Consider the following 26,762-nt stretch of genomic DNA (forward strand, 5'->3'; position numbering starts at 1 on the left):
ACTGTTAATGAAATAAAAGTCAGAAAACAGTCACTCCTCATGTTGTACAAAGCCACAAGCTTTGAGCATCTACATCATAGTATGGGAACAGAGAGGGAAATGTTAACAAATATTAATGCTCTCCTTTTTATTAGAGAAGTAAAAACATAGCAAAGAAACCACAACAAAAAGCAATGCATTCAGCAAAATTTGTTCTATGGAATGAAGAACAGAAGCTATACTCACCACAGACAAACCCATCCAGGCTGACAGCAAAAATACTTCTCCCTTTTAGCAGCTGAGGATGGGCACAACTGGCATTTACAAAGCTTTGAAAGTTGTTCTCTGACATCCACTGTGGTAGCCATTTTAACTGGCAATCACACAAGAGACTGGATGTGTTTAAGTGCCTAAGAAAAAGCAATTACATTCAAAGCCTGTTTGCTTGTTTTTTCTGTTTGCAATACAGATTTATATGAGCGTGTCAGTAACAAAACGGAATTTTTAGGCCAAATAGGTATAACACAAGAGAAAGACAACAATGTTATTTAGCTCCTATCTGGTGACACCATTGGCGTGACTCCTACATTCCGCAAATCAGACATGTTGTCCTGAACCTCGAGCTTCTGCTGCAAATAGAAGTCCAGACAGCCCAGCATGTTTGTAGTGTCTTCAGTACAAAACTACAGTTGGCAGTAGGACACGCAGAATGGACATGTAAGAGAACAATCCAGAAGAGAACTCTGGAAGCTAATATAGAAAAAATTCTGAGGCAATTTCACTCCCTCATTTCCATTTCAGTCACAATTTATCTTAGGGAAGATACTTATAAAAGGGAGTGGGAAGATGAAGAGTAGTCAAGTATTGAATTAACAAGTGCAGACCTAGCGCAGTTAGCCCAACCTAAGAGAATAGTACATTCACAGAGGGAAAAAATAACAAGGCAAAGAGATATTGTGTGAAACATCTAGAATCAGGAGTTGGAAGTAGGAATAGTTGTCAGTTTTGGCTGAAAACTCAGAATCACCCTTAAGAAAACGTATTAAAAAACACAATCAGCAATAAACCTCCTCTCTTTCAATCTTACCTGTTCTTGGAGAAAAAGCAAAAATAATGTACAGATCCAGTGAGAGGAACAGCTTTAAAGATAAACGAAGAAATACCAATTCTTGATTTTTGTTCTGGAAAGAAGAGCATCCCTGTGTTCTTTTTTTCACACTAACACTGCATGGATAAAACCTAGGGGTGCCAGCTCATCAGTTCACATGGAGATGAAACAGGTCTTCCTCCACTGAAGTTCTAGGGGCATTCTTGTTATTCTTAGGCCACAGAGAAAGCACAGCATTTTTTGCTAGCCTGATATAGTAGATATCTGTCATATTATTTTAAGATTTACTCTCTAGGGGCCTCAGAATAAGATTACTAGATGGGAATTTAAACTCAAAAATGTTACTTCTGGGAAAGTACTTCCTACCATCTGTCTACATCTTCCTCAGCCATAATAGATGTCTACCAAGTGTTTCAAGAAAAGCACACAAAAAAAAAAAAATCACCAACAAATCTCGAATAGTTCAAGTGTTCATAGTTTGGTATCTTGTACAATCTTACACCTCCTGAAGCAGTGTTAGCCTGTCATTCCATCACATTTAATCACTCTTCAAATCATCTGTATCATTCCCTAATTGTCAGCACTGTGCTCCCACCACTTCTCTTGTGCCAAATATAGCAATTGTCCTACAACTGGCTCATTGAGCTCAGCAAACTGATCAAAGTGCTACAACCAGACCCAACTCACGGAAGAAGAAAGGCTGAAAACACCTGGCTATGGGTAAGAGCATGGTGACTGCTTTCTAGAACAGCTGAAGCTATGCCAAGATATGGGTAACATCAAACTGAACTTCAAATGAGCCAAGTATTGTCTAGATAAGAAAGATTCGACAGTGTGAAAACTCACATACTGGAACAACCTCCCCCAGGGACATGGCAGAGTCCCAGCACTGGAGGTTTTCAAGATACAACTGGACAGCGTGCTAGATAATCTCCCTTTTCCACCAACAGTTGGACCAGATGACCTTTGGAGGTCCCTTCCAACCTGAGTTGTTCCATGACTCTATGAAGTATGTACCTAAGACTCCTTGTTATTTTCTCTGTGGCACTCGAAGTAACACCATAAGATGAAGTACTGAACCAGGTGCTAGGGTGATATTTGATAGCAATCTGGAGAACACCAATTAAAAGCTCCAGACAAGCTTTAGGCAGTCTCTACTCATCATGAGAGCAGCATCGTTTTGTTATTCTTTAGTTAGATGAGATTATCCACAGAGCAGTTCAGAACAGCAGATCTGACTAGAAAAGGCTGATGTGAACAGAAGAGACATAAGATATATTCAAGAGGAAGAATTAGCTGTGCTCAAAACACAGGGAACAGTGACAGCGTTTTTCTACGTTGATCACCAGAAAAAGGGGATAAGAGGACAAAAAACCCCGAAAACTCACTAGAAGAACACATGCTTCCCAGTGACCGCTTCATGACTTCTCTGAAGATCTGTCCCTTTGCTACTACAGGATAGAAGGACCCAATTACAAGCACTGACAACCAGCTCTTTACAAAAGAAATACAGCATTGCATTTCACTGGTCCAGTAAGCTTTAGCTCAGTGATAGCACTGCTGATCTTATAGCACTTTACATCAAAGTCTCCCTTATCTAATACCTATTAGAGATCAGCCAATTTAAAACAAGGATTCTAGACACCACATGCAGCAGAAAATGAATGCCTGGTATCCCACACTATCTCTCTTAAATACAGTCATCACATAAAAAGTAAAACCAAAACAGAACACTGTCATAGCCTTTTTTACATTATTTCAGAGAGATTACAGTGGGAGTTTATCACCGTATAAAGCAGCATCTCATAAGGCTTTTATTTATACATTTATGTGGAGATATATATTTAATACAGGTGATGCCTTTAGATAGAAACTTACAATTCTTTGAGTTTCTTCATTTGTGAAAATGCATTTCCTTGAACTGACATAATTGCATTGTTACTTAGATCTCTAGGAAAAAAAAATAAAAAGAAAAATAGTATTAGAGGAAGAAAGAGTAATTTATTGAACTGAATGTTTTTAAGTATCAAGGAATAGTTTGCTACCTTAGTGATATACAAGGACCCCCTCTATTTCAAAAACTAAAGAGACAGGATTAAGGAGTTGTACAGCATGCCTAATACACAACACTTTCTGCAGTAATGCCAAAATTCATTTTCAGAATAACTCCAAAATAAAGTAACTTTCTCAAGACCACAGTAGCAACCAGGGTAAGTGTATTTTGTTCAGAGTCCTAAGTAAAGTTTGTTAGTCCTACTTTTATTTTAATTATTATCAATTTTTTTTTTTCCAATGTTGGATTAAATGTGAATGCCTACTACTTACAGGTGTTCAAGTGCATCCAAACCAGAAAATGCTTTCTTTGTAATGGATCTAATCCTGTTGCCTTGGAGTATCCTGAAAAATACAAGTACACAATGCAAAAAAAAGATGCAATAAAATGGAAGCATTTTCTTGAGCCGAATATTTTTGGCACTTATTTCTAAATTGTGACTAATATTAGCCATTTAGTCTTCTCCAATGTAGTAAAATGTCTTACCTCTAAAATATACTAACTTATTCCCCTTGAGTGAACAACCAGGTTTTACAGTTATTTTAGAAGATATTTAATGTATAAAAGTCAGTGATACGTATTTTTCTACATGTATACACATAAGCCACTTTTTATTTCATAGATTTACATTTGAAAATTTGGATGCAATGAAGCCAATTCTATTGGATGCTGTGTTACTTTTATGCCACTATCATATAATGCACTTACTACTTTCTATTATGTGAAACTCTCATTCTTCGAGAAATTATTCCATAAACAGTAGCAATATTTAAAATATTTTAGATTAGTTTGACTTGGAAACCATGAGTTATTTTTTTTTTAGAAAAGGAACATTTTATAGAGAACAAAATGGTAAAAAAAAAAATTGTATCATTAAATGTTGGCTTGTCCCTTGAAACACCCATCACATGAGCCAATTTTTTTAAGGAACGATGATACACAAATATTGTAGCAATACTCACAGCTTCCTAAGTTTATCTAGGCCAGAGAAGGCACCATTCATATCTTCAATAGTCCATGATATCTCATTGTTTTTCAGATCCCTGTTTCAAGGAGGGGAAATCAAATCACAAGAGTTATTAAAAGAACACGGTACATACTTCTTAAAGAATATGTAGTATTTTTAAACAATTCCTAAAAAAGCCTCCTGGAATGTTGGGTTTTGTTTGTTTTTTTAAGTGTAGCTTTTCCTGATTAGCTATTTAATTTCAATTTTTTGCTGAGAGACACAGATTACTAGTACTTTTTCCAATGATAATTCAAAAGACATAAACCCCAACAATTTTAAGAATCATTAGAAAAAAACCCCTCATTCTCCTTCAGGAGTATTCAGATACAGGACTACAAAGAAGGAACGCCATAAGAAAAGAAGGGATCAGCCGTTGCCCCTTTGAAACAAAATACATTCATGCCTTTGTAAGTTAATGAACACAGAGATTTATTAAGGTGAATCTTTCTTTCCATCCTACAACATCCATAACACTAGCTTAATTCTCTGGGAAGCATAAAGATTTAGATTTGTGAAAAGAACACTATGTCAGCAAAGACTCAACAGTGTAGGGCTAGAGAAGAAAAAAAAGTATACAGGAGGAAAAGCCTAACACTTAATGCCTAGACACCTCTCAAGTCTCCAGCTTCCTCTCTTTATGATCCGTATCTCTCTGTATACTTGAAAAACACAACAGATACCCCTCTGAATTGCATCTTTGCTAGATGCCCAAAGTGTGAATATGTAAGCAAACTCCTAAAAATAAAGTGTATGCACCCTTTTCAAAACCCAGAAGGAAAGACAACCATTTCATTCATCTGTCTAATAGATGGTCAATGGTATGCAATTAGAAGATTTCAATGAAACTGACTTTACTTAGATTAGTTTACTTCTTTCTTCTCCTTCCTTTAAGAAATGCTATTTCCAAAAATGCTCAAATGCTCAACGCAATTGTCCAGTCATGACAAGCATCTGCATCCACAGAAATACACAGTTTTGAGTTTTGTCTTTTTATTTCTAAAAGGAAGCCAAGTGTTGATTCAGTTAAGACTCAACTATGATCCAGATCCCTAAAGCTGTGGATAGCAGTGGTGCTTGCTGTCTTCGCAGAGAGACATGCTTTTTCCATAATAATGCTACTGGAAGCTCTTACCATAATGTGCACAATCCACTGTGCAAATCCTTAATGAAACGGGAAGTCCCCCCTCCCCTAGCTATTCTGAAAAAAAATAATAATCCTACTGTAAGAAAAACATGCTGATCTGGGGAAGTTAACAAAAGGTTCTTGTATACTTCATAAGAAAAAAAACCCCTGTAAACACAGCGTTTTTCTTAAGGTTTTTGACCTTAAAAACCAAACCTGTCAACTTACAAAGTCTGTAGACTGGAAAGTCCTCGGAAGGCACAATCGGCAATGTAATTTACTTTGTTGTTTCCAATATACAGTCCAACCAGCACACTTAAACCAACAAAGCTTGAATCATCTAATCTTGCTAAGTGATTGAACGTCAAATCTCTGTAAATTCAAGGAAAAAATATATTTTAATGTTTATGCTGCAGTGCTTATTACTCAGTTCAACCCAGGTGAATTTTCAGAGGGGGAGTTTTTTCCCTTACAATTATCACAAAACTTGTTACACCATTATGACCACACACTTTGTTTACCACTTCTGACAATTTACAAATTGCTGCAGAATTTATTTCTTTCATTTGAAAATGACTGTGTTACAGCTTTGGTACAACTGCCACAGTGAGATGAAGCAGTCACGGTTGCCTTCAAGTTCTTTCAATGAAATATAACTCTCCCACATACAAAAAAGTTGTTGTCACCTTGGTAACTTTGTTATGAAAAATTCACAGATCAGTGGTAAGAAGCTCGTGCTTTGGCATGTACCCTGCTTTCAAAAGTGGAATAGAATAAAAGCTACTCACAGCTCACTGAGTTTTTGGCAAAATTCCCAGGCATCAGGACTGATTCGGCTGATGGCATTTTGGCTGAGATGGAGTTGCTGCAGCATCAGCAAGCCATAAAGCCAGCCTTTGGTTACCTCTGTTAAGTTGTTATGGTCCAGCTGCCTACAAACACACACAAATACATACAAACAGATAAAAACCATAAGGTTCAGAAACTCAGTGGCCTGCGTGCTTTGCCATGGGTCCACATCTGACTTCACAACACTGGCTAGACAGCTGGAGCCTCCATTTACATTTAGAGTTGTATGTGTGCGTTCAGAACATGCTATCCTACGCATTCACCAATGACTGCTTACTGCTTTTCACACCACACTAGAACAATTTGAATTAAAAACATTTTTAAATCTTATGAAGCAGTTCTATTGATTTTGTGCAATTCTACTTAACATGTTATCAGCAGAATCTATCAGAAAAAAATTCATACTTACAAGACTTCCATGTTGGTCAGCCCCCAGAAAGCACCATCCATGAGCCTAGTAACCCCGTTTCTCTGCAGTTTTAGTGATTTCAAAGCTGGGAGTCCTTGGAAAGTAAGCCCATCTATTTTTTTTATTTTGTTGCGATTCAGCTCCCTGCACCAATAAAATTTACAGTCACAGCAGAGTAAGTTTACCTGCATGTCAACAACTTTTCTTCCCTCTCTGGAAAGAAACCTTAATTAAATGCTTTTCTTGCAAATAAAACAACAGAGACAAGATGTAATGATAATCAAACATTTTACTGTCATACATTATATTGAACCATACTAATATTTCTGTTCTGCCTTTTTTTATACTGAGGACAAATGTTATTCACTTGATATTCAGATTTCAAAAACCCTTGTAGACATAGAATGTCATGGTTAATCTGGTTGGCAAATTCAAAAGTGAAAGCAAGTTCTTGGTGTTTAACCAGCAGTAGAGCTGTTAAGGTTAGCTTGTAATTGCAAGCAATAATTAGTCAGATGGAGAAAGTAAAAAGTTTTACTTGTCGTAACTAGGCAAATTTAAATATCCTAGGTGATCCATCTTTCTTCATCTGGAGTCAAGCATTCATTACACATTCCTCCCTCATTCTCCACAACTAGCTACAAATATTTGCTTCCCTCTCCTTCAAGTAGTCTTGGCACTCACTCTTCTGCCACTACACACACCCCTTGTAGCTCCAAAGCTGGGACCCATCTGTATTCTGGAAAGGAGTTATAAGGCATGACTAGCTGGAGGGCAAGCTGCAGTGACAGTAATACTCAGTATTTTCTGTTTTCTTGCTCTCCACAACACTTTCTTGACTTTGGTCCTTTTTAACTCCAAACCCTGCACTAAAATAAAGCAGCTTTGCAACTTTCTGAGCTATATGGAAAGGGAATTCAAGCCTCACACAGACACAAAGAACAATGATGTTAACTGCTTTTATAACAGTGAATTCTACACTAGTCACAATCTATTAAATTAACAGTTTATTTATTAGCAACTGATACACAGTATAATGAGACAAGGTTATACAACACTGAAAAAAGGCCCTCAAACAACAATAAGTGACCATCTGCTCCTTTCTTGAAAAATCAAACAACAATAAGTGACCATCTGCTCCTTTAGGGCAAATGAAGATCTTAGACCTTATCAACCTGCATCCTACCAAACCAAGTAGAATCTTCTCCTTTCAAAACTTACTCCCCCATGGGAACCAATGGTGGAAGTAATTCTCTCTCCACTTATACCCCAATGCCTTTTGAGAGTCTCAGTCTAATAAGAATTCAGCTTTCCTCTCTGGCAGCCTGATATGAATCCTACCTGAAAACAGATATTCAACCAGACAATCCTACTCCTTCGCTATTTAATGGTGTGTAAGCATGCAGAGCACTCAGTAAAAACAGACTTCAGTTCTTTCCTGTTCCTTCTCCAAATACTTATTTCAGGCGATAACACAAATTTTTGGCCTTCATTGCAGATTAGCTACCTAACATAACTAGGTCAGCCTATCAATTAAATTGTGAATGAAAATTTTTTTAGGGAAGAGTATCACCAACTCAAATATCTCAGTTGAATCTAAAGATCAGAAAGTCTGCTAAAATCATTAACAAACCCTGACCTTTGCAGGACTGTTCTCGTACTCTTCTCCTGAGGCTTGAGTCAAACTCTTTTGGCATTTGTGTACAGAAAAGACACAGTCATTGTTCCCAGATGTGTCAAGCACCTTAAGATCTCAATATTTTTACAACCTTTCACTTTTAAGGTTAACCTAAGAAAATTAATAATTTTTAGCTCTTGACTATCTAATATGGGAAAAAAAATTGTTCAGGATTTGAAGTGCAGTCCTAGCCCATCCTCTTAACAACTTTCTGCACTCTTAAGTTTTCAATAAATAAATAAATATATTCAAAAGGAAAAAAATATTTCCCCCTTCTCTTCCATAGTAAAAAACTTTTTTATGTATTAGGTAAAACATTTACAGACAGCATTGTGTCAGTGAAGCTATGGAAGTCTATTCAGTCAAGCGCATTGCTTATTAGCATACCTTCTGAAAGCAAACTGATTCCCTTAATTTCACCATGAAAACACAAAATAAATGAGAGCCTGCTGTAGTGAACTACAGAAGTTTACTTCACTCAGTATTTTTCCAATTATTTCTTACAGGAACACTGCTGTCACCCCTTCTCTAGCTTTTTCTTTCTTTTCTTTTAATAGGCAAGTATGATTTTAAACATAAAGACCATTCACATTGCACCAATATATAAGACTAGTTTTGTTCAGTACAAAGCTGCAGTTAGTAAGGGTTGTAGTAATATGTTTTCTATGTCTGTCTCACTCTGCCTCTGGTTAAATTAAAGGCTAAAGTTCAAGCTCTGCCAGTGCTTTGGAAAATCTGAAAACAATTAGTCAATTGTATGTTGCACTTACAGGTGCTGCAGATGGGAGAGTTTAAACATCTTTTGAGGGATTGCTGAAACTTTGTTCCTGTTCAGTTTCAATACTTGAAGTGTTGCAGACAAATTGTCAAAGGTACCAGGCTCCATCGAGGTTATTTGGTTACTGTTAATGTACCTGTTGAAACAATGTCCAGAAGGTTAAATTTACCATTATTTAATATATTATTAATACCAAGTAGTGAAACTCAAAGCTCTCTTACTGCCTACTCCTTGATAAATGGAATTTAATTTATTACATTAATTAGAGCTCTTGACAGCTCAGTCTATGGTCAAATAGTATTTCACCACCAACACTTTGCTCTACTCTGCAGGTGTGTATTATTGGCAAACCATAGCACATTGCAACGCCACAACTTTATCCTCACTCAGTATAGCTCTGGCATCGCAGTAATATTGAATAAGGATTAAGGCAGATTCAAAAAAGCCCACCAAACTCCATGTAATTCAACCATGCAGCCCAACCATGGGGATCTTAAGCTCACTTTGTTATTTAATTATTCCTCTCAAGAGACATATCCATTTTTTCATCTCAAGATAATGACCTTCACCTTTTATGAACTAAAACCTCTCACTGCAACAACTGATGTCTTCAAATCAGCAGCTTATGTTAAAGTCAAGAGGTGAAAGAAAAAATAAACATTTAATGCATGCCCAGTGGAAAGATGAAGAACCACAAAAAACAGCTGTCAATCTTAAGTTTTCCAGCAAGTTTTTTGAAAGTAACCTGAAATTTTAAAAAAGCAATACTAAGTTTTACTTACAGATACTTGAGCTGCAACAATGGAAATGATGATATTTTTAGCTCTGATAGGTTGTTGTTGCTCAAGTCCAAAGTTTCTAGACTCTGATATGACTTCAGATGTTCGGACAAGATATTGGCAATCTTGTTATTGGTCCTGAAATTTATGGACAGTAGTCAAAAGACTGCAATTTCCAGAGTAAACACTTGTTAAATACACATGACGGAGGAAGGTTAGTTCTTAATTCCCCTACTTGAAAATAATTTCTAGTTAAAGAAAACAAAAAAACTATGATCTCTAGAAAAACATTAATTTCTAGCCATCTCAAATCCCAGATTGGAATGCTATACATAGATGTGTTCATGAACATTTCTTAAAACATATTCTCAGCAAACAACACGAAGAAGACTGCATTATAATTCAATTACTGCAATTCAAGTTTTTAAAGAAAATATATAAAACTGTTATCTATTTCTGACTGGCAAAACCATCTAGTATTTGCACTGAATAGTATGTCATAGTATTGTAATGAAACAAGACTCCAGTAGTTTTCCATCTTAACCATATTAAGACCATAGTAGCTAGACATGGTGTTTTGTTTTTTTGAAAACTCTGTATCATGAAAATCTGACTGTATTTCCATAAAAAAAAGAGGTAGATAAGAAAAGATGGATGAGAGTGCTCTCTCAGGAAGATGTTATAGAAATTTGCAATTAGTCCTAGTATTTAATCTATAGATTTTCCTAGTGAGTTTGGAAAATAATCTGTGCTTATTACAGAAGTTCTACATTACATGTATGGTCAAACTTCAGCTAAGCATCACACCCAGTTCCACAACTAAAATTCTGCCATTGTTTAAAGACATGGGTATTCTAGTACACTATAAGAAACACCTCTTCTTTCACTTCCAAAGAAATGTACTTTTCCAACTATCACATTCCATGTTGCTACTGATCAACTTACAAATTTTTTCATCCCAGTTGGCTGGGATGCACATCAACAACATTAATAGGCTTATTCGTCTAGGGCTAATGGTACATAGGGGAAAACAGATGACAACTAATTAAGCGAATGCAACCCAAAATGATCCGTATTACTTTGGGAAGTTCAAGTCAGTTGTGGGTGTGGTACATTCTGTATTTATTTTCTTATGACGAATTATCAAAATTTAGCTCTCCCCAACTCCTAGAGATTGGAGGCGAAGGCAACTTCAGTAAACTATCAACAAGAATGTTAATTCTGGAAGGTGTTTGCCTTTATTGGAAATACTTGCTCTGGATCAAATATTAAGCCACACATTTAGAACAGCATGGGCAGCCCTCACATATTCAAGGAGTGCAGGGGGATTACTGCTCAAGACAAGAAAGTCCTGACTCAAAAACTGAACCAAAGTTAGATTAATGGGCCTTCTGACCACATGTGGGAACGAGTAAGTGATCTTGCAGTCCCTCCAACTCTGCACTTGTATCAGGTTTCATTCCTCAGGCTGTCTGGTAGAGGTACCCCACATTTTTTTCACTCTTAGTCAAAAGTATTTATAATAAATGGAAACAAATTACTTTAATAAAAAGCAACAACAAACACCACCACCATATGTCAGTCCCACTGGCCAAATAAGAATGTGAGTTAGATAACAGGTCATAGAGCCTTACCTTTATGCATTAGTTTGTTTATAAGGTAATTACTAACAAGGTATTAAAACTGCCAATTACTTGAGTGACGAATAAAATTTTCCTTGCAGTAAAAGTGTGCTCTAGCAGAAGCCAGCAATTTCCTGAACTGCACGCCTCTTAAATTGCAGTGTGAAAGTGTGCAGTTATAGAGACGGCTTGCACAGTGCTGTCTTTGTGTCAGCATTGCTCCATAAAACAGAAATTCCTCACAACTGGCAGGATAATAGCCCCTGTATTACAAAGTTTAGTTGGACCTAATGGAACCGAATAAAACTCTTATACAGCTTTCAGATTAGCACTTGAACTAACTGGCAAATTACCTGACACAGACCAGGTTACAACAAAAATAAATAAACAAAAAACCTCAGCTTATTTGTTTCAAGGAGCATTTTTCTTTTTTGGTGACGGCAAGGTCATATTGTGAGGAGAAAGTACCTTCTTTTGTTCACTGAAACAGAGCTACACATCAAAGCTCTAGTCCATCTCACAATGCAAATCAAACCAGCCCCTTCCTGCTTACTCATACTTGTAGAAGTTACTAAAATACAAAACATCTGAATAGTTCACTTCTTATTGCCCCAACCTTGTAGTCCAGTTTTCCCTTAAAAAAAAAAAATTAAGTGCCATAATTCACACCTAGGAGATTATCAAGCACTGAATATACCAAAAACAGTCCTACTTCAAGATCTAAATTTCGTTAAAACGAGCAAGTTCAATTCTAATTTGATTTTTCTTCACAATCATCACTTAAGGAAATAAAATTAAAACAATGTATTTGCTTTCTTATAACTGCTGAATTATCATCAAAATTATTCAAGAAGGATGTGTTTAAAAATGCAAGCCTATCTAATTATCAATGCAGAACCAAACAGTATCCTGTGTCAGCACAATGACTAGCATAAAAGTTTGTTCACTGTGAAAAAAAATCCACAACAACTTTCCAGTTAAGTGCTGTTATTACTGTGCTCAGACAAAAGAAGCTGCACACACCGCATTGGTTTCATTGACTAGACCCTCAAGGGAAGATCAGAGCAACTGAGATCCCCTGCAACAAGAGAACTAGCACATCAAGTTCTCACAGAAGCAGACCTGCAGCAACCTGATCGCCACTTCTTCATGTGCAAGGAACACCAACAAGCTACAGCTTCCTTGGAACTTCTCCCATTACAGTGAAAGTAGCAGGAGCACTAGGGAACACAGATAAAAACACCAAAAATACCTGCATAAATTTGAACATGCTTTTGGCAATTTGAGTGACTACACCCTGACTTGCAGCAAAAAAACCCCAACAACCCAAGAGTGCATACAGACTAATTATTTTTACATAAGCCTGTGTGAATACCAGCTTAAGACAGAATATCAGTTTTTCATTAAGGGTATGAGAAATCTTAGCTTTCTGTCTTAGCATTCATGACTTTACCCACACCACTAGGCCAAACATCTAGAACAGCCCTATCAATCATGATCTCAAGATTCACTCTATATAACCAACAGCTACAACATACCTGACAAATCAACTTGTACTTTCCTTGCCTCACCGGAAATACAAAGCAGGACAGCAACTTTAGTATCCATTTTGTTAAGGATCTAGTTAACACCCTTTAGACCTAATACTACTTATGTGCTGAAAAAAAACCCAAACAACAAAACAAAAAGAATGTTAGAAGAGCTGAGATAGCGTGACTAAGTATGTCTTGATAAAGATTGTCAGTATGTAATGTTTTTAAGTAAGAAAAATATCTATGGAAGCTCACTACTCTGATCCTGTAACAAGCACCACCTCCTAAACGCATTATAACCTGAAGTCCTAGCTTTTGTTTCTATTCGAAATCTCTGCACAAAGACGTACTCTTGCACTTCCTACTGCACCAAAACCCTTTCTTTCACATAGATCTTGATCTTCTGTTCTTTGAGAACCTCTTTACATCATGATCCTGACAAGGAACGTGTAGGAGCCTAGAGGCAGAGCAAGCTGTTACAGAACAAGTTGTCTGGAAAGAAAATTTTTGAGATGTGTCTATGCAGCCTGTTCTCCAAAGCTGTTAGATATAAAATTACTGTTTTAACACCTGTGTGATTCTGGGTTATGATGGCACCTCATGTCCCTCAACTAAGCCCTGAGTGGCAGGATATACTGAAATTGCCTCACAAGCAGGCAAATGAAATCATCATAAGAGTCTCTTGCTAGAGACTAAGAAAATACATAGAGAAGAAAAAGCACTCTGCTAGGGCTAGATATGTCTTTCTGAGCAGTGTTTGAAGGCAAGACAATGGAGTTCACAGATGATCAGTTTGTCTTGTATTGACATGGCTTCCAGATTAGAGCTGGCTCGGAGGCAGCACATCAGAGCACACATATGACTGTCCACATTCAAGCACATACCAGGTGGTCTCCATTGTGCACCACTACCACTCACAGCCTCCTTTTTCACCTTTCCTCAAATCTTTGTGCTTGTTTTACCTGTTCTTCCCTCTACTCACCCACTGACATCATCAAACTGGGATATTGTTTCTTGCCCTCCCAAACTCCTTTGGACTTCTGGAGCTCTTGTAAGAAACAATCATGTCAAGTCACTGAGCAGAAGAAAAATTAAACAAAAAGAAAAAAAAAAATCATAGTAAAGATGAAAGATCAATACTGTAATAAACTTCCTGAGAAAGTGACAGAAGACTCATCTTTTGTGGCTTTTAGGATAAGACTGAACAACTGTAAAGGAGAATATACCAGAAGAAATGATCTCAGCAACTCCTACAAGAAGAGACAGGATTCCCTTCAAATTCTACTCATTTGACTACTAAAATTAGCTCGGTTGTACCAAACAACTATCACTTCAAATATTTCTATTACGGTTTCAAACTGAACACTACTCTTACAAAAATCCCCTGATATGAATGGGATTATGCGTTCTTCTCACCATATGATACTCAACTGCACTGAACTAAGAATCTAATTTTTTATGAATCTTTGCAACTGGTAGATATTTCAAGTTAAACTGTTATTCTCCAAGATGAACATGCCAGAAACAGAATGAGGATTCTGGCTCACTACCAGTCTAACTGGTAGGTCTACAAGTCTGATGTCTCCTTCACACACAGGCTTCTCACATTTCTCGCAGCCAGAAGTTGTTCTTTCTTTTGAAGGTCTCCTTCATTCCATGATCCATGCCTGTCATTGCTTTTTCAAGCCAGATGTCAGCAAGTCTCTGCTCTTATTTTTTATGCTTTTTGTGGTATACAGGCCTAAACTAGAAAATGAAAACTCAGAATTCTGTAGGCTACTAAAATTCTGTTTAAAACTTGAGACCAAAGGTTTATTGCCTCCTAAACCAAACACAAACTGGGAAAACAAGAAGAGGAATATGTAGAATGAAACAATGTTTTCACCATCAAAAACAGCAGAGGCAAATGTAAAGTTCCTAACACATGAAACTTTCATAGCAATTATCTCCTGATTCCAGTCATAGTCCCAATACGTAATTAATCAAACTTTCCTTCCAAACTCTCTTTTTGATACCCTGGAGTTTTTTTCTCATTCCACTTTCTGCCCCTTCCAAAATTATCACAAGTTACTTAGCACATGATAGACAAGTGAATGTGTAAATTTAATTATTTTTAAGAAGGTAAACAAAGACAATGCAGACATAGTTATTTCTACATGAGCTGACAACAGGAATAATAACCCATTGTAGATTTGGTGCACTCTGTGATTGTTAGTTAACACTAAAATCTTGGATAATTATAAGTGTAACCTAAAGTAAACTCAGCCTGATGCCCTCCAATACTATAAATCATATTTCTAATCTGATGTATGGACTCTTTAGATCAAAAAACCTACTCTTTATTGTTACAGAGCCAACAATCCCTTTTGGGGGGTGCAGACCAAAATCTAGGCACTTCTAGACTGCAAAGCCTTCTAGATCTACTAATCTCAACTGCTAGTATCAGTTGAGGAATGTTCTATCCACCTCTATTTCACTCAAGGCAATGAGTCATTACATTTAACTGCTCTACCACTTCTCTAAGATAACACCCCAGTACTGAAGCCTGACCTCTCAACTTCATTCTGACTTTTCTCATTCTCTGTAGAACATGCTCTACAACTTTGCATCTCCTTGTTGGTAAAATTTCCTACCATTCTTCCATTTCCTCACACAGGAACAGTGTTCTCTATTTTTCTGATCTTTTTTTGACACCTATCTTTTTCTCTAACTTTGCTGATCAGAAAACCATGCCAGTTTGTTGTGTTTTTTTTTTTACACTATAAATAGCTCAGAAAATTTGCATTCTTTTCCATTCTCACTGCAAAAGCATTTGTCATGGCTCTCACTACTTTATATTTTTGCTACAACAAACTCTGGGTTTCTACATACTTCTTCCCTTTCCCATCATTCAGCCTAAATTGCTGCCATAAAAATCTAGTTTCCATGTCTGCAAGTCTGACTAAGACAGGTTATTTTTCAAATTCTTTCATTTACTTCCCCTTAGTCTCCACACCAAATGTCAAAGACTGCAAGAACTAATTCCAGTAAGTTTCTTCACTTTAGCTTTTTGCTCACAACTTCAGCCCAAGTCATACATGGTTTACCACCACTCTCATTTTTGGGACTTTCTCCAAGTGGCCTTATGTCTGAAGCCCAGTCTAGCATTCCTCTATCCTTTCTTTCAATCCTTCTTCAAAACAAACTCTTCCAGGCAGCATCCAAATCTTAATCCTTCCCATAATAAAGTGGTAGCTGAAGAGATGACAAGGATGTAAAATATTTGAACAGCATTTTCTTAATATTGGGAGCCAAACCTTAGTTTAGTATGCTAGTTTTATAAACACACAATGCCACTTTCTCTGGCAAGCACAGAAGGCAAAGGCATCCACTCCTACTGAATGTAAGCTTTCATTTTCAGAAGTTGCATCTAAACTTCCTTCTTGTGACTGTAGCTTTCTAAATGTGCACTGAGACAGCTTTCTCCTGGATCATATACACAGCTTCCACTCTCAGCCTACTGTGAGACAACAGAGGCAGATTTCTCATATCTATCCCTATTCCAAATAATCTTGCAAACAAGGATTATGAAAAAACCTTATCTTTACAGAAGGCTCTTTGCAGGAGTTTCCCTTATGAAGATAATGCCACACAGTGCAAACTATCACTTATTTCTACATTGCCAGCTGAGACAAACATATAATCCATTTTGAATGTTTTCTTCAATTAACTGAATTTTCAAGATTACTATTTGAAGCATGATCTGGGATGCCCATTATTGTAGAACATATTTAAACACACTTTCCTACATTCTAAGCAGAAATCACACATAATACTGAAAAAAAATCCCCTGTAAATAGTATGATTAATCACTGCTTTTCTGCAGTAGTTACACTCATGCATAAAGTTAGATCAGTATTTAAGCTGTATGTTGATTAAACAAACCTAGAACACAAGATTTTGGAAAAGTACGGGGGTTTTTGGCCAACAATGAAAATTAGTGACCAGCACATGCTCTGTTATTCCCCCCCAAAATGAAGAAGGTAAGACTGCTTTATTCTTCCTGGTAGGGAGAGTGGAGGCAAACACAAAGCTGCCTAAGATACAGATGAATTGACAAGTCCTTAGTCACAAACTCAGCATCTTGTTTAGCAATGATCTACAAGAAGCCACTAAATAGTTTACTTAATTTTAAGAGATACAAAGAAAAATCCTTTCTCAGCTTACATATTTAAATAAGGTAGCATGAACCATCCCATCCACCTTGAAAGCCCTGCAAGTAAAGATACTGACACTGAAGAATTGTAAACTCCAGTTACTAAAGGTTTATATCACATCAGAGTTAGCTCTGTCTTCACTGCCTGATAGCACAATGCTTTAACAATCTCACGAAACAACCACTTTGTAAACACGTCTTTCATCAACAGGATTTTATTCAGATAGGAGCAAAGCATGCTATCCACTCAAAAAGTTTTAATGATGATTGAAATCAGGATTAATGAGCAATTTAGTAAGGCAGTAGGAAGGAGATAATATAGAAACATAGAATGCTAAACCTGGGCTCTTCTGGTAACTTAAGTTTTAAAATTTCAGGACTTATTTATGAAGCCTAGGATACACTAAAACTTGCAGATCTCCAATAAATCCCCCACTGCAGTTGTGTTGGTTAGATTAGCAACAAGTAGAACCTCCTATTCAGGCCACACACTACCATCTGGACCAAAAAATACTTTATAGGCACTCCCTGGGTTGTTTTTTTTTTCAGTGATAAAATAATAGTTTTTTTAAGCAAACCATTGTTAATGGCTTAGATAATTTTGCTGTTTACTTTTCCTTTGAAGAGAATGAGCTTTTTCTTTTTCAGTACAGCAATTCACTTTCAGCTTTTAGGTTTGCTTTCATAACCAAATAATCAAAGTAATTTTATAGTGGCTGATCAAAAAGCTACATTTAAAGTTGAAACAATTTTGCATACTATGAAAACTTGTCACCTTCATGCAGTTACCTAAGACTGGCTACTTTATGGTCCTTTTTGTCCTTTTTTTATCTCCTGACCCATCTTTTTTGTTAATACCTTTTGTTCTTTACTTTTTAAACTATCCATAAGATGTGTCTTCAAAGCCAATGCATTTAAACTAAGTATATACCAGTAGAAAGATATTACACACCACAGGCTGTAGAGAGCCTATAGGAAAGTGTGGATTCAGTCCAGCATCTAACAAAACAAGTGGGCACATTTCAAGAAACCTCCTGAGTATTGACAGTATTTTTCATCACCTCGGAACACAAAAGTGAACAGCCATGCAATTTCTTGTTTTAACTGCCTTAAAGGCTCCCCGTACAGATGGACAGATGGGGCTGAAGAGTCCTCTCAAGGTAGCAGAGGAAAACCTGTACCATGTCGCATGTTCTGTATGTATGTCTCTTATGAAAAGAAGATTTCATATTCTTAAAGAAATTAAGTGGGATGCTAATACAAACTGCATATTAATCTAAAACTTGAGAAATGTTACTGAATTATGAACCATTCATGCTTCCACACCGCAAACTATATTTTTCACTCTGGCTTTAGTAAGACCAAATATTTGTTTGTGTTCTAGACTAACATGATCTATCTTTACAACAGATGTTACAAGGATATTTCCATCTAAGTCACCTGCACCATATTTACTAGTGTTTTTAAATAAAATATTTTAAATGTAAAATGTAAAATCACTATTTAAAATATCAAGATCAAGAGAGATGATCCTGCCCCTCTTCTATGCCCTGATAAGGTCTCACCCAGAGTACTGCATCCAGCTCTGGAGCTCCCAATACAAGAAGGATGTGGACTTGTGGGAACATGTCCAGAGGAGGGTCACAAAAATGATTAGAGGGTTGGAGCACTTCTCTTATGAGGACAAGCTGATGAAGCTGGGGTTGTTCAGCCTGAAGAAGATTCTGAGGGGACATTATAGTGACCTTCCAATACCTGAAAGGTACTGTAACAATAGGACAGGGGGTAATGGTTTTAAGCTAGAAACTGGTAGATTTAGGTTGGGCATTAAGGAAAAGTTCTTTACTAGAGGGTGGTGGATCACTGGAACAGGTTGCCTAGAGAGGTAGTGAAGGCCCCACCTCTGGAGACATTCAAGGTTGATGGGGCTTCGAGCAATCTGGTCTAGTTGGAGATGTTCCTGCTTTTTGTAGCAAGGTTGGACTAGATGACCTTTACAGGTCCCTTCCAACCCAATAAATTCTATAATTCTATTTAAAGCTAGTCTAATGTGGTGTCCCTCAGTGCTGGGCCCAGTGTTGTTTAATACCTTCATAAATAATACTGATGGTGGCACTGAGAGCACCCTCAGCAAGTTTGCTGATGAGACCAAGCTGCGTGGTGCAGTCGATATGCCAGAGGATAGGATGCCATCCAGAGGGACCTGGACAAGCTGGAGAAGTGGGCCTGGCCCAGGTGAACCTCATGAGGTTCAACAAGGCCAAGTGCAAGGTCCTGCACCTGGACATGAGCCACCAATGTGTAGTTGCAGCCCAGAAGGCCAACTCTATCCTGGGCTGTATCAAAAGAAGTGTGGCCAGCAGATCGAGAGAGGTGATTCTGCCCCTCTCCTCTGCCCTAATGAGACTTTGCCTAGAATACTGCATCCAGCTCTGGTGCCCCCTGCACAAGAAAGATGTGGACCTGTTGGAACATGGCCAGAGAAGGACCATGAAAATGATTTGAAGGCTTAGGCACCTCACTTATGAGGACAGGCTGAGAGAGTTGGGGTTGTTCAGTCTGAAGAAGAGAAGGCTCTGGGGGGACCTCGTAGTGGCCTTCCAGTACCTGAAGGGGGCCTACAGGAAAGCTTCAGATGGTCTTTTCACAGGGGCTTGCAGTGACAGGATGAGAGGGAATGGTTTTAAGCTGAAAGAAGAGAGATTTAGGTTAGAGATCAGGTGTAAATTCTTCAGTGTAAGGGTGGTGAGACACTGGAACAGGCTGCCCAGAGATGTTGTGGGGGCTCCATCCCTGGAGGTGTTCCAAGGGCAGGTTGGATGGGGCTCAGAGCAGCTTGTTCTAGTGGAAGGTGTCCCAACCCATGCAGGGGAGTTGGAACTCAATAATCTTTAACGTCCCTTCCAACTAAAAAATTCTTTAATTCTGTAATGTTAGAATTTCACTATGTGCATGAGAGACTTTGGTATGCACAGCTTTTCAGGTCCTTAAAGACAGCAAAACAGTTACTGTATAACATCCTGAATGTAGGTAATAAGAAACACTTCTTTTAAGTATTAAATCTAGTTCCACATATATGTTTTTATAAGAACAGTAAAATTTACTTGGAGAGGCTGAATACTTTAATATCCTAAGCTGTTCTGTCTATCTAATGCCACTGCTGCATTCCATTTTCCACAGTACTCCAAGATACAGAGCACTGATAATGTTGAAAGGTGTCCCCAGTTACATATTTTTCTAAATTCTCTAAGTAAACTAGCACGGGTTTGTTTTTTAAAATGTAAACCTTTAAACAAAACATTAAATAACGTTGCAGCATTTGCAAATCAGTGTCTTTTTTCATTACAAAGCAATAATCGCACTAAAAGTAGTTAACATTTCCTGAAGAGTTTTAAAGTGAAACCCCTGTGCAAATGGTAGTTGGTAATTAAAACCCATACAAGACTTCTATACAAGGTTATTATACTTATATTAATTGGCTTAGGTCTATTTCTGGATTCAACCTAGGTACAAAACTTTACAGTAATGACAAACCTAAATGGCAGTACTAGCTTTCTTCTCATTTATCAGTATCACATTCTAGCAGATTTTCAAGATAAATAGGATGGAACTGGTACATCTTGGATAAGGAATGCCTTTAGAATGGGAACCAAGTTCAGAACCTTTGCTTGTTCTCCTACTATGAGGGCACCAGTGCCCATTTCTCTACCTGACACAACTGTGATCGATCTATTAAAAAACAACAACAACAAAAAAAGTACTTTGCTAATTCTCCCAGAACTGAAGAATTTTCTACCACAACCATAAAAAGCAATTCTACATTAATATAATTTTTTTTCCAAGCACTGCAGGAATGCTAAAAGTAGTTAACATTTCCTGAAGAGTTTTAAAGTGAAACCCCTGTGCAAATGGTAGTTGGTAATTAAAACCCATACAAGACTTCTATACAAGGTTATTATACTTATATTAATTGGCTTAGGTCTATTTCTGGATTCAACCTAGGTACAAAACTTTACAGTAATGACAAACCTAAATGGCAGTACTAGCTTTCTTCTCATTTATCAGTATCACATTCTAGCAGATTTTCAAGATAAATAGGATGGAACTGGTACATCTTGGATAAGGAATGCCTTTAGAATGGGAACCAAGTTCAGAACCTTTGCTTGTTCTCCTACTATGAGGGCACCAGTGCCCATTTCTCTACCTGACACAACTGTGATCGATCTATTAAAAAACAACAACAACAAAAAAAGTACTTTGCTAATTCTCCCAGAACTGAAGAATTTTCTACCACAACCATAAAAAGCAATTCTACATTAATATAACTGTTTTTCCAAGCACTGAAGGAATGCAAATTAGGAAATATCTAACATTTTACTTCTAGGGACAGATAAATACACATACATTACTGTGTGTGGCATATGTACATTATATATTTGTGGTAATCTGTTGTTAAATCCAGTTTTCCTTTCCCACAAAAGCTTACATTGTCCAGGACTTCATGGGACCTGGCCTCCTGGCTAGAACTACTTGGCTGACTGGAGAGCTGGTGACCTGGTAAACAGCTGAACTTCTCATTTTCTGCCTTGATAAAATGTTCTCTTCCTGCCTTCTCTAGCAGAAGACAGAGAACAGAGCTGGTTGGCTGAGCAAAAAGAACACCCTGCAATTTTAATTTCAAATAATCAACTTAAATGGTCAAACATGCTGAAAGATGCAATCAGACCTTTTCAAGAATTATCACTGTCAGACAGGCATGCCCAAGTACATTGGCTAAATGTTTCAAAATGAACCTATCTTCAGACATTAAAAGGTTTGATTAAAATAGCTATCTAGATGGGCCTCAGTAGGAAGATCATCTCAACTATCTTAGGAAAAACGAAATCTCTTCAGAGAGAGCTTTTTCTTTTCTTCTCCACTCATCCTGAAGATCTAGTTAGTAATTTATTTTTATAATGTTAGACTTTCAAGACCTTAAGGTAGGGAAGACAAACCCTACTCTTTGCTCTGTCCCAAATGTATTGTACCTGTCAGTGTCAGGCAATCCATCATAGCTTCACAACCTAAAGCCTCCCTGACCAGAGCATGCAGAAGTACCACCTACTTAGCTCACAGCAGTTTCCAGGTTCCCAGGTGGCTTAGAAGCTCTCCTACACCATGTGACAAGACACATACTTATCACATTAATAAAATCTTGGATGCATCTCTGGCCATATAATGTGAGTGCGCCTGTGTGTGCTCGTATATTCCTTCACACAAATGTAAGGCCTTGCCAGGGTGTGCCTGCCTGATATTTTTCCCTCCCATGGTGTTCAACTCTCACCTGGCATTCATTAAAACAAAACGTTGGCATCATTGTTTCATGTTATTGACAGACTGCAACCATGAGACTGGGAACATCTACTGCTCTGGTTACGTTTACCCCGCATAATTCAACAGCATGTAAATATCTAAGCTAGATAAATATCAATGAGACACCTAGAAATGAGGTAGCTGCAGAAATGGAAACTACACTAACATGATAATCCACCTATGCTTGTTTATACTGTTCAAAGAATTTAGACATACAGAGCTGTGTGGAGATACCTTCAGTATTATTCACTGTAAACATACCAGCAGTGTAATCTCCTTTGCAGGGCAAGAAAATTCTTGCAGAACAGGTAAAATTCTAAGGCTCCATAACTGAGTGACAAGTACTAAGAAGTGAAAAAAAATTCTTGTGAGAAAGGAGTTTATTCAACAATTAATATTTTGGCAAGAAAGGAGGTCACCACTTCCACAACATTGCTTCAAGTGTCCTTGGAAAAAACAACTGGCTTTTCAACTGACAATAATGAACTAACATATGTGCATCTCACAAGAAATGTAATGAAATCAAGTTTCAGAAGACTAGTATCCTCTTTTCTGCTATTATTTGAAAGTCAGAACAAAGACTTAACAAGAAAACAGTGGCTTGTTTTGGAAAGGCTCCAAAAGCTCCTTTCATATAAAAGTTTAAAGTCCTGAAGAAAGTCAACAGATATTTCAAGTACAGTTATTCTTTGAAGAGTGGTTCTAAAAATTACATTTTAATTGTTCCGTGTGTGTTCTCTTCACACGAGTTAGATACCATTTTAACTCAGATTGATTCAACTCTTCCAAATAACAGAAAAAGTAAATTAACATATTTTTACATCTAAAAAAATATATTGTTAGGTTGAATTTTTGTCTATGATATCACTATACTACACAAAATTTTATGCCAGACAACTGGTGTATGTTCATTCCTCTTTATTTATATTCTTTTCACTAAAATAAGATTTAACTCCAAACTTTTAAGATATTTTAAAGAGAAATCTTTGCAGAAGAAACACAATGCTTTATTTTTTGAACAGTGTAATACAAATCTCTAATTTTATTTCTATTTGTACATACGTTTTGATAAAAATGAAAAAAAACCACATTTTAACTATTATACACTGACATTCATAAGTTAAAACGAAATCTTTCAATTACTTAATTTTTTCTCCCATACTAGTATCAAGGAATCTCTGCTGTGGTCACAGAATAGGTATTAAATCTCAGCTGGAGCACACTTATATTCAGTAATCTCCTGACACTACACAGAAGTAATGGAAATTAGAATAAGAACAAGCTAGTGCCCAACCAGACCTATTTTAACTGCACTGGTAGTATAATAACAGCTTTTAAACATACCTTTTTTTTTTTTCCCTTCCTTTTAAGTCTCAGCATATATAGTGCAGATCAGAGATCTAACAAAGGTCTTCCTATGTTTGACCACCTGAGTAAATGAACTAAGCTAGTGGCCTAAGGATATGGAACAACCAATCCAGCAGTGACTGATTTTAATTTATTCTCTCAAAGGAATACAACAATCTTTGCACAGCTGTAGAAGGATGATTTTAGGTTCATCTAAACTAGTTAAGTTCCATGAGAAGGACTAGAGGAGATGATAAGACAAATTCTCAACTTTGCATTCATCAGAATTAAAGCAGAAGGATATAAACCACTTCATTATGTTACTATTTCCAACCTCTGGCAAAAGAACCTTAGCTAGGTGGTGAAAAAAAAAAGAAAAAAAATAAATGTATTCTTTAGATCAAGTAGATGCTTAAACTATAGAATACTATGCTAGTGTAAAAATAATGTCAACACTAATGCAAAATAGAAGATATGCTTAAATTCAACAGTTATTTGTCAGACACCGTCTGTTTTTTCTTTCATTCTTTTCTGATTCTGATCTGTAAGAAACCACATCAGTATCAAATGTCACTTAGTTCTTATTCAAACAGAGCAGTCCAGACACAGCGGCTGCACCAGCTGACTTAGCTGACCTGGGCCTAGAGTAAAAACAAACCCCTATAAATCACCAGATGTAAGCAATTGAATAATGATCAATTTAATTAACTGAACAGCTTTCCGAAGTTTACTGCATTGTTTTAACCCTTCAGGCTTCTTCAAAAAAGGTAACTTGCAATTTGTATTCAAGGAAAGGATTTGGCCAGAGGACTATATATTACTAGCTTTAGACACTTTGATTCCCATTGATAAAACCCAAATCCCACACACGAAAAATGTGTCTTTTCTTTCTTCCAATTAATTGTGTGATAGTAACTATTTATGTTAGCAGTTCCTTCAACAATTTAGAGAAATTGGATAACTGGGGGGAAAAAAAAAATAAAATCAAACTTATTTCCAGTGAAATCCTCAGAAAATAAGTTTCCTTTAAAATCAGCTGGTTTGGTCATGGGTCTTATATGCCTTTCACAACTTTATACTCATATTACAGATGCGACCTACTAAATTCTTCCAAACAAGACAAAGAAACATAATTGTGTGTAGCAATTATATGTATTAACTGCATCCATGAAAAAATTATGCCACACATTAAAACAGGCTTAAAAAGACATTTTAAAGATACTGGCAACACATCCTCTAACCTAGATACTTGTCCTGAAGATGTGTCTTGAGGGGATTTCCCCCTGTTGCCCACTGAAATTAATAGACTTCTACCATGATTTAACACAAGTGGGATTTCAGCCAAGATGCATAATGATAAAGTATAACTCTTGTTTTAATGTCTGCATTGTACAAGTTTGTATAACATTTACTAATGTTTGTACAATGCCTTGCAGAACAGGGCTGAGGCTTCTGGGCCCTACCACAACATAAATTAATTCTAATTCAGTCTTTGCATCTGAGGGAAGCATAAAAACTAGAAGGATTAAGCTCAATTATACCGATTTTAAACAACCTGCTAAATAATGACATAATCGACTTCCTAACCACAAGCTGCTCTATTTCCAATTATTTCACTTTAATCTCTGTAATGCACATATTTCCATGAACCCTGTAGAGTTAGTTTCACTAAGTACGGACAAGACTAAGATCTACTTACAAAGACAGAAGAGTTATATTTGCAGAGACTGGCCCCAGATCTGGAATGATCTCCAGTTCATTGTTGTTCAGCTTTCTATTAATATTAGAAAAGAGACAATCAGCCTTACTGTTAATCAGAAATACATGCATTGGATTTCCTAAATTGCTGAAAAGTGCCACTCCAAAATTAAAAAATAATTCCAATTTCACTTAATGTAAAATATCAGAACAGCAAACATCTTTGTTGTTCAACCAAGCATCCCTAGAGAAGCAGCTATACAATTAGCATACACAAACACTGGTTGGGTTTTTTTGGTTGCTTTTTTTCTTGTTTGTTTGGTTTTAAATTAAGACAAATTAACTTACACTTCCCGAAGACTATGAAGGTGATCCAAGAGACTGGTCTTGATTGAAGATAATTTGTTGTGACTTAAGTCCCTATGAGGTTACAAAAACAAACAGCCTGTCAGTTTTGCCACCAAATATTGGGTAAAGTAATACAATTTCAAGCAAAATATTACATAATTTGTTTACAAATTAATTAAAAAGTTGTGGGGATTTTTTTTTAATATCAGTAAAATTAGAATAGAAACTCATTTGAGAATACAAGGTATAAGTAAGTGTAAATACCTTAATCACTGCCAGCAATGTCAAAGAATTTCCTATACCTCTGAAGCACTTAGATCTGTTCATTGAGGTGCGTGTAACACTCATGAAAAACATCTCAAGATGTTGATTCATATCAACAATCTTTCTTCCTATCCTTTCACAACAAGATACAGCTAAAGCACCCTCTTTGCTTTAGCTTAGGAAGGAAAACTCATAAACCAAGACTCACGGCAATCTCACTCCGTGAGTCAAACTTAATATTTTTATCATTTACTCTTCTCACTTTCTTCTCTAAAGCCATACACAGACCATAAGTACACAAAGACGGTTGTCCATAAATCTCAATTCTATTAATGCTTTCACACACTTTGGGACTCCATTCTTACATAACCCAAATTAATGGAGATCTTAGCAATATCAGAAGAAAAAGAGATACAGGAAGGCCTAGTTCTCTTCTAGGACATCTATATACTAGTCACATTAATACTGCACTTAATTGCACTTGAAGTAGCTCAAGCAATTATCATGCACCATCCTGATCTGATGATCCCAAATATATATCAATGCAGTTTACAAGAAATCTTGTTTGCTACAAAAAAAGCCAAGGTACTAAGAATGAAACACATCTTCTTGACGACCATCAAGAAATTATTTTCCCTA

General features: G+C 36.8%; 1 protein-coding gene across 1 annotated transcript in view; it reads right to left on the reverse strand.

Annotated features, from left to right (window-relative positions):
• LRIG3 (leucine-rich repeats and immunoglobulin-like domains 3) overlaps positions 1-26,762 on the reverse strand; it is a 74,986-nt gene that overhangs the window by 12,008 nt on the left and 36,216 nt on the right. The window contains exons 5-15 of the mRNA XM_010006309.1: positions 25,860-25,931; positions 25,513-25,587; positions 9,769-9,903; positions 8,979-9,122; positions 6,531-6,674; positions 6,061-6,204; positions 5,501-5,644; positions 4,103-4,183; positions 3,413-3,484; positions 2,966-3,037; positions 226-389 (exon numbers count right to left, since the gene is read on the reverse strand). Coding sequence (XP_010004611.1) covers positions 226-389; positions 2,966-3,037; positions 3,413-3,484; positions 4,103-4,183; positions 5,501-5,644; positions 6,061-6,204; positions 6,531-6,674; positions 8,979-9,122; positions 9,769-9,903; positions 25,513-25,587; positions 25,860-25,931 — 1,247 coding nt within the window. The remainder of the gene's footprint in view (positions 1-225; positions 390-2,965; positions 3,038-3,412; positions 3,485-4,102; positions 4,184-5,500; positions 5,645-6,060; positions 6,205-6,530; positions 6,675-8,978; positions 9,123-9,768; positions 9,904-25,512; positions 25,588-25,859; positions 25,932-26,762) is intronic.

Source organism: Chaetura pelagica, unplaced genomic scaffold, assembly GCF_000747805.2.
Source record: "Chaetura pelagica isolate M959 unplaced genomic scaffold, ChaPel_1.0 scaffold108, whole genome shotgun sequence".
Lineage (NCBI taxonomy): Eukaryota > Metazoa > Chordata > Aves > Apodiformes > Apodidae > Chaetura > Chaetura pelagica.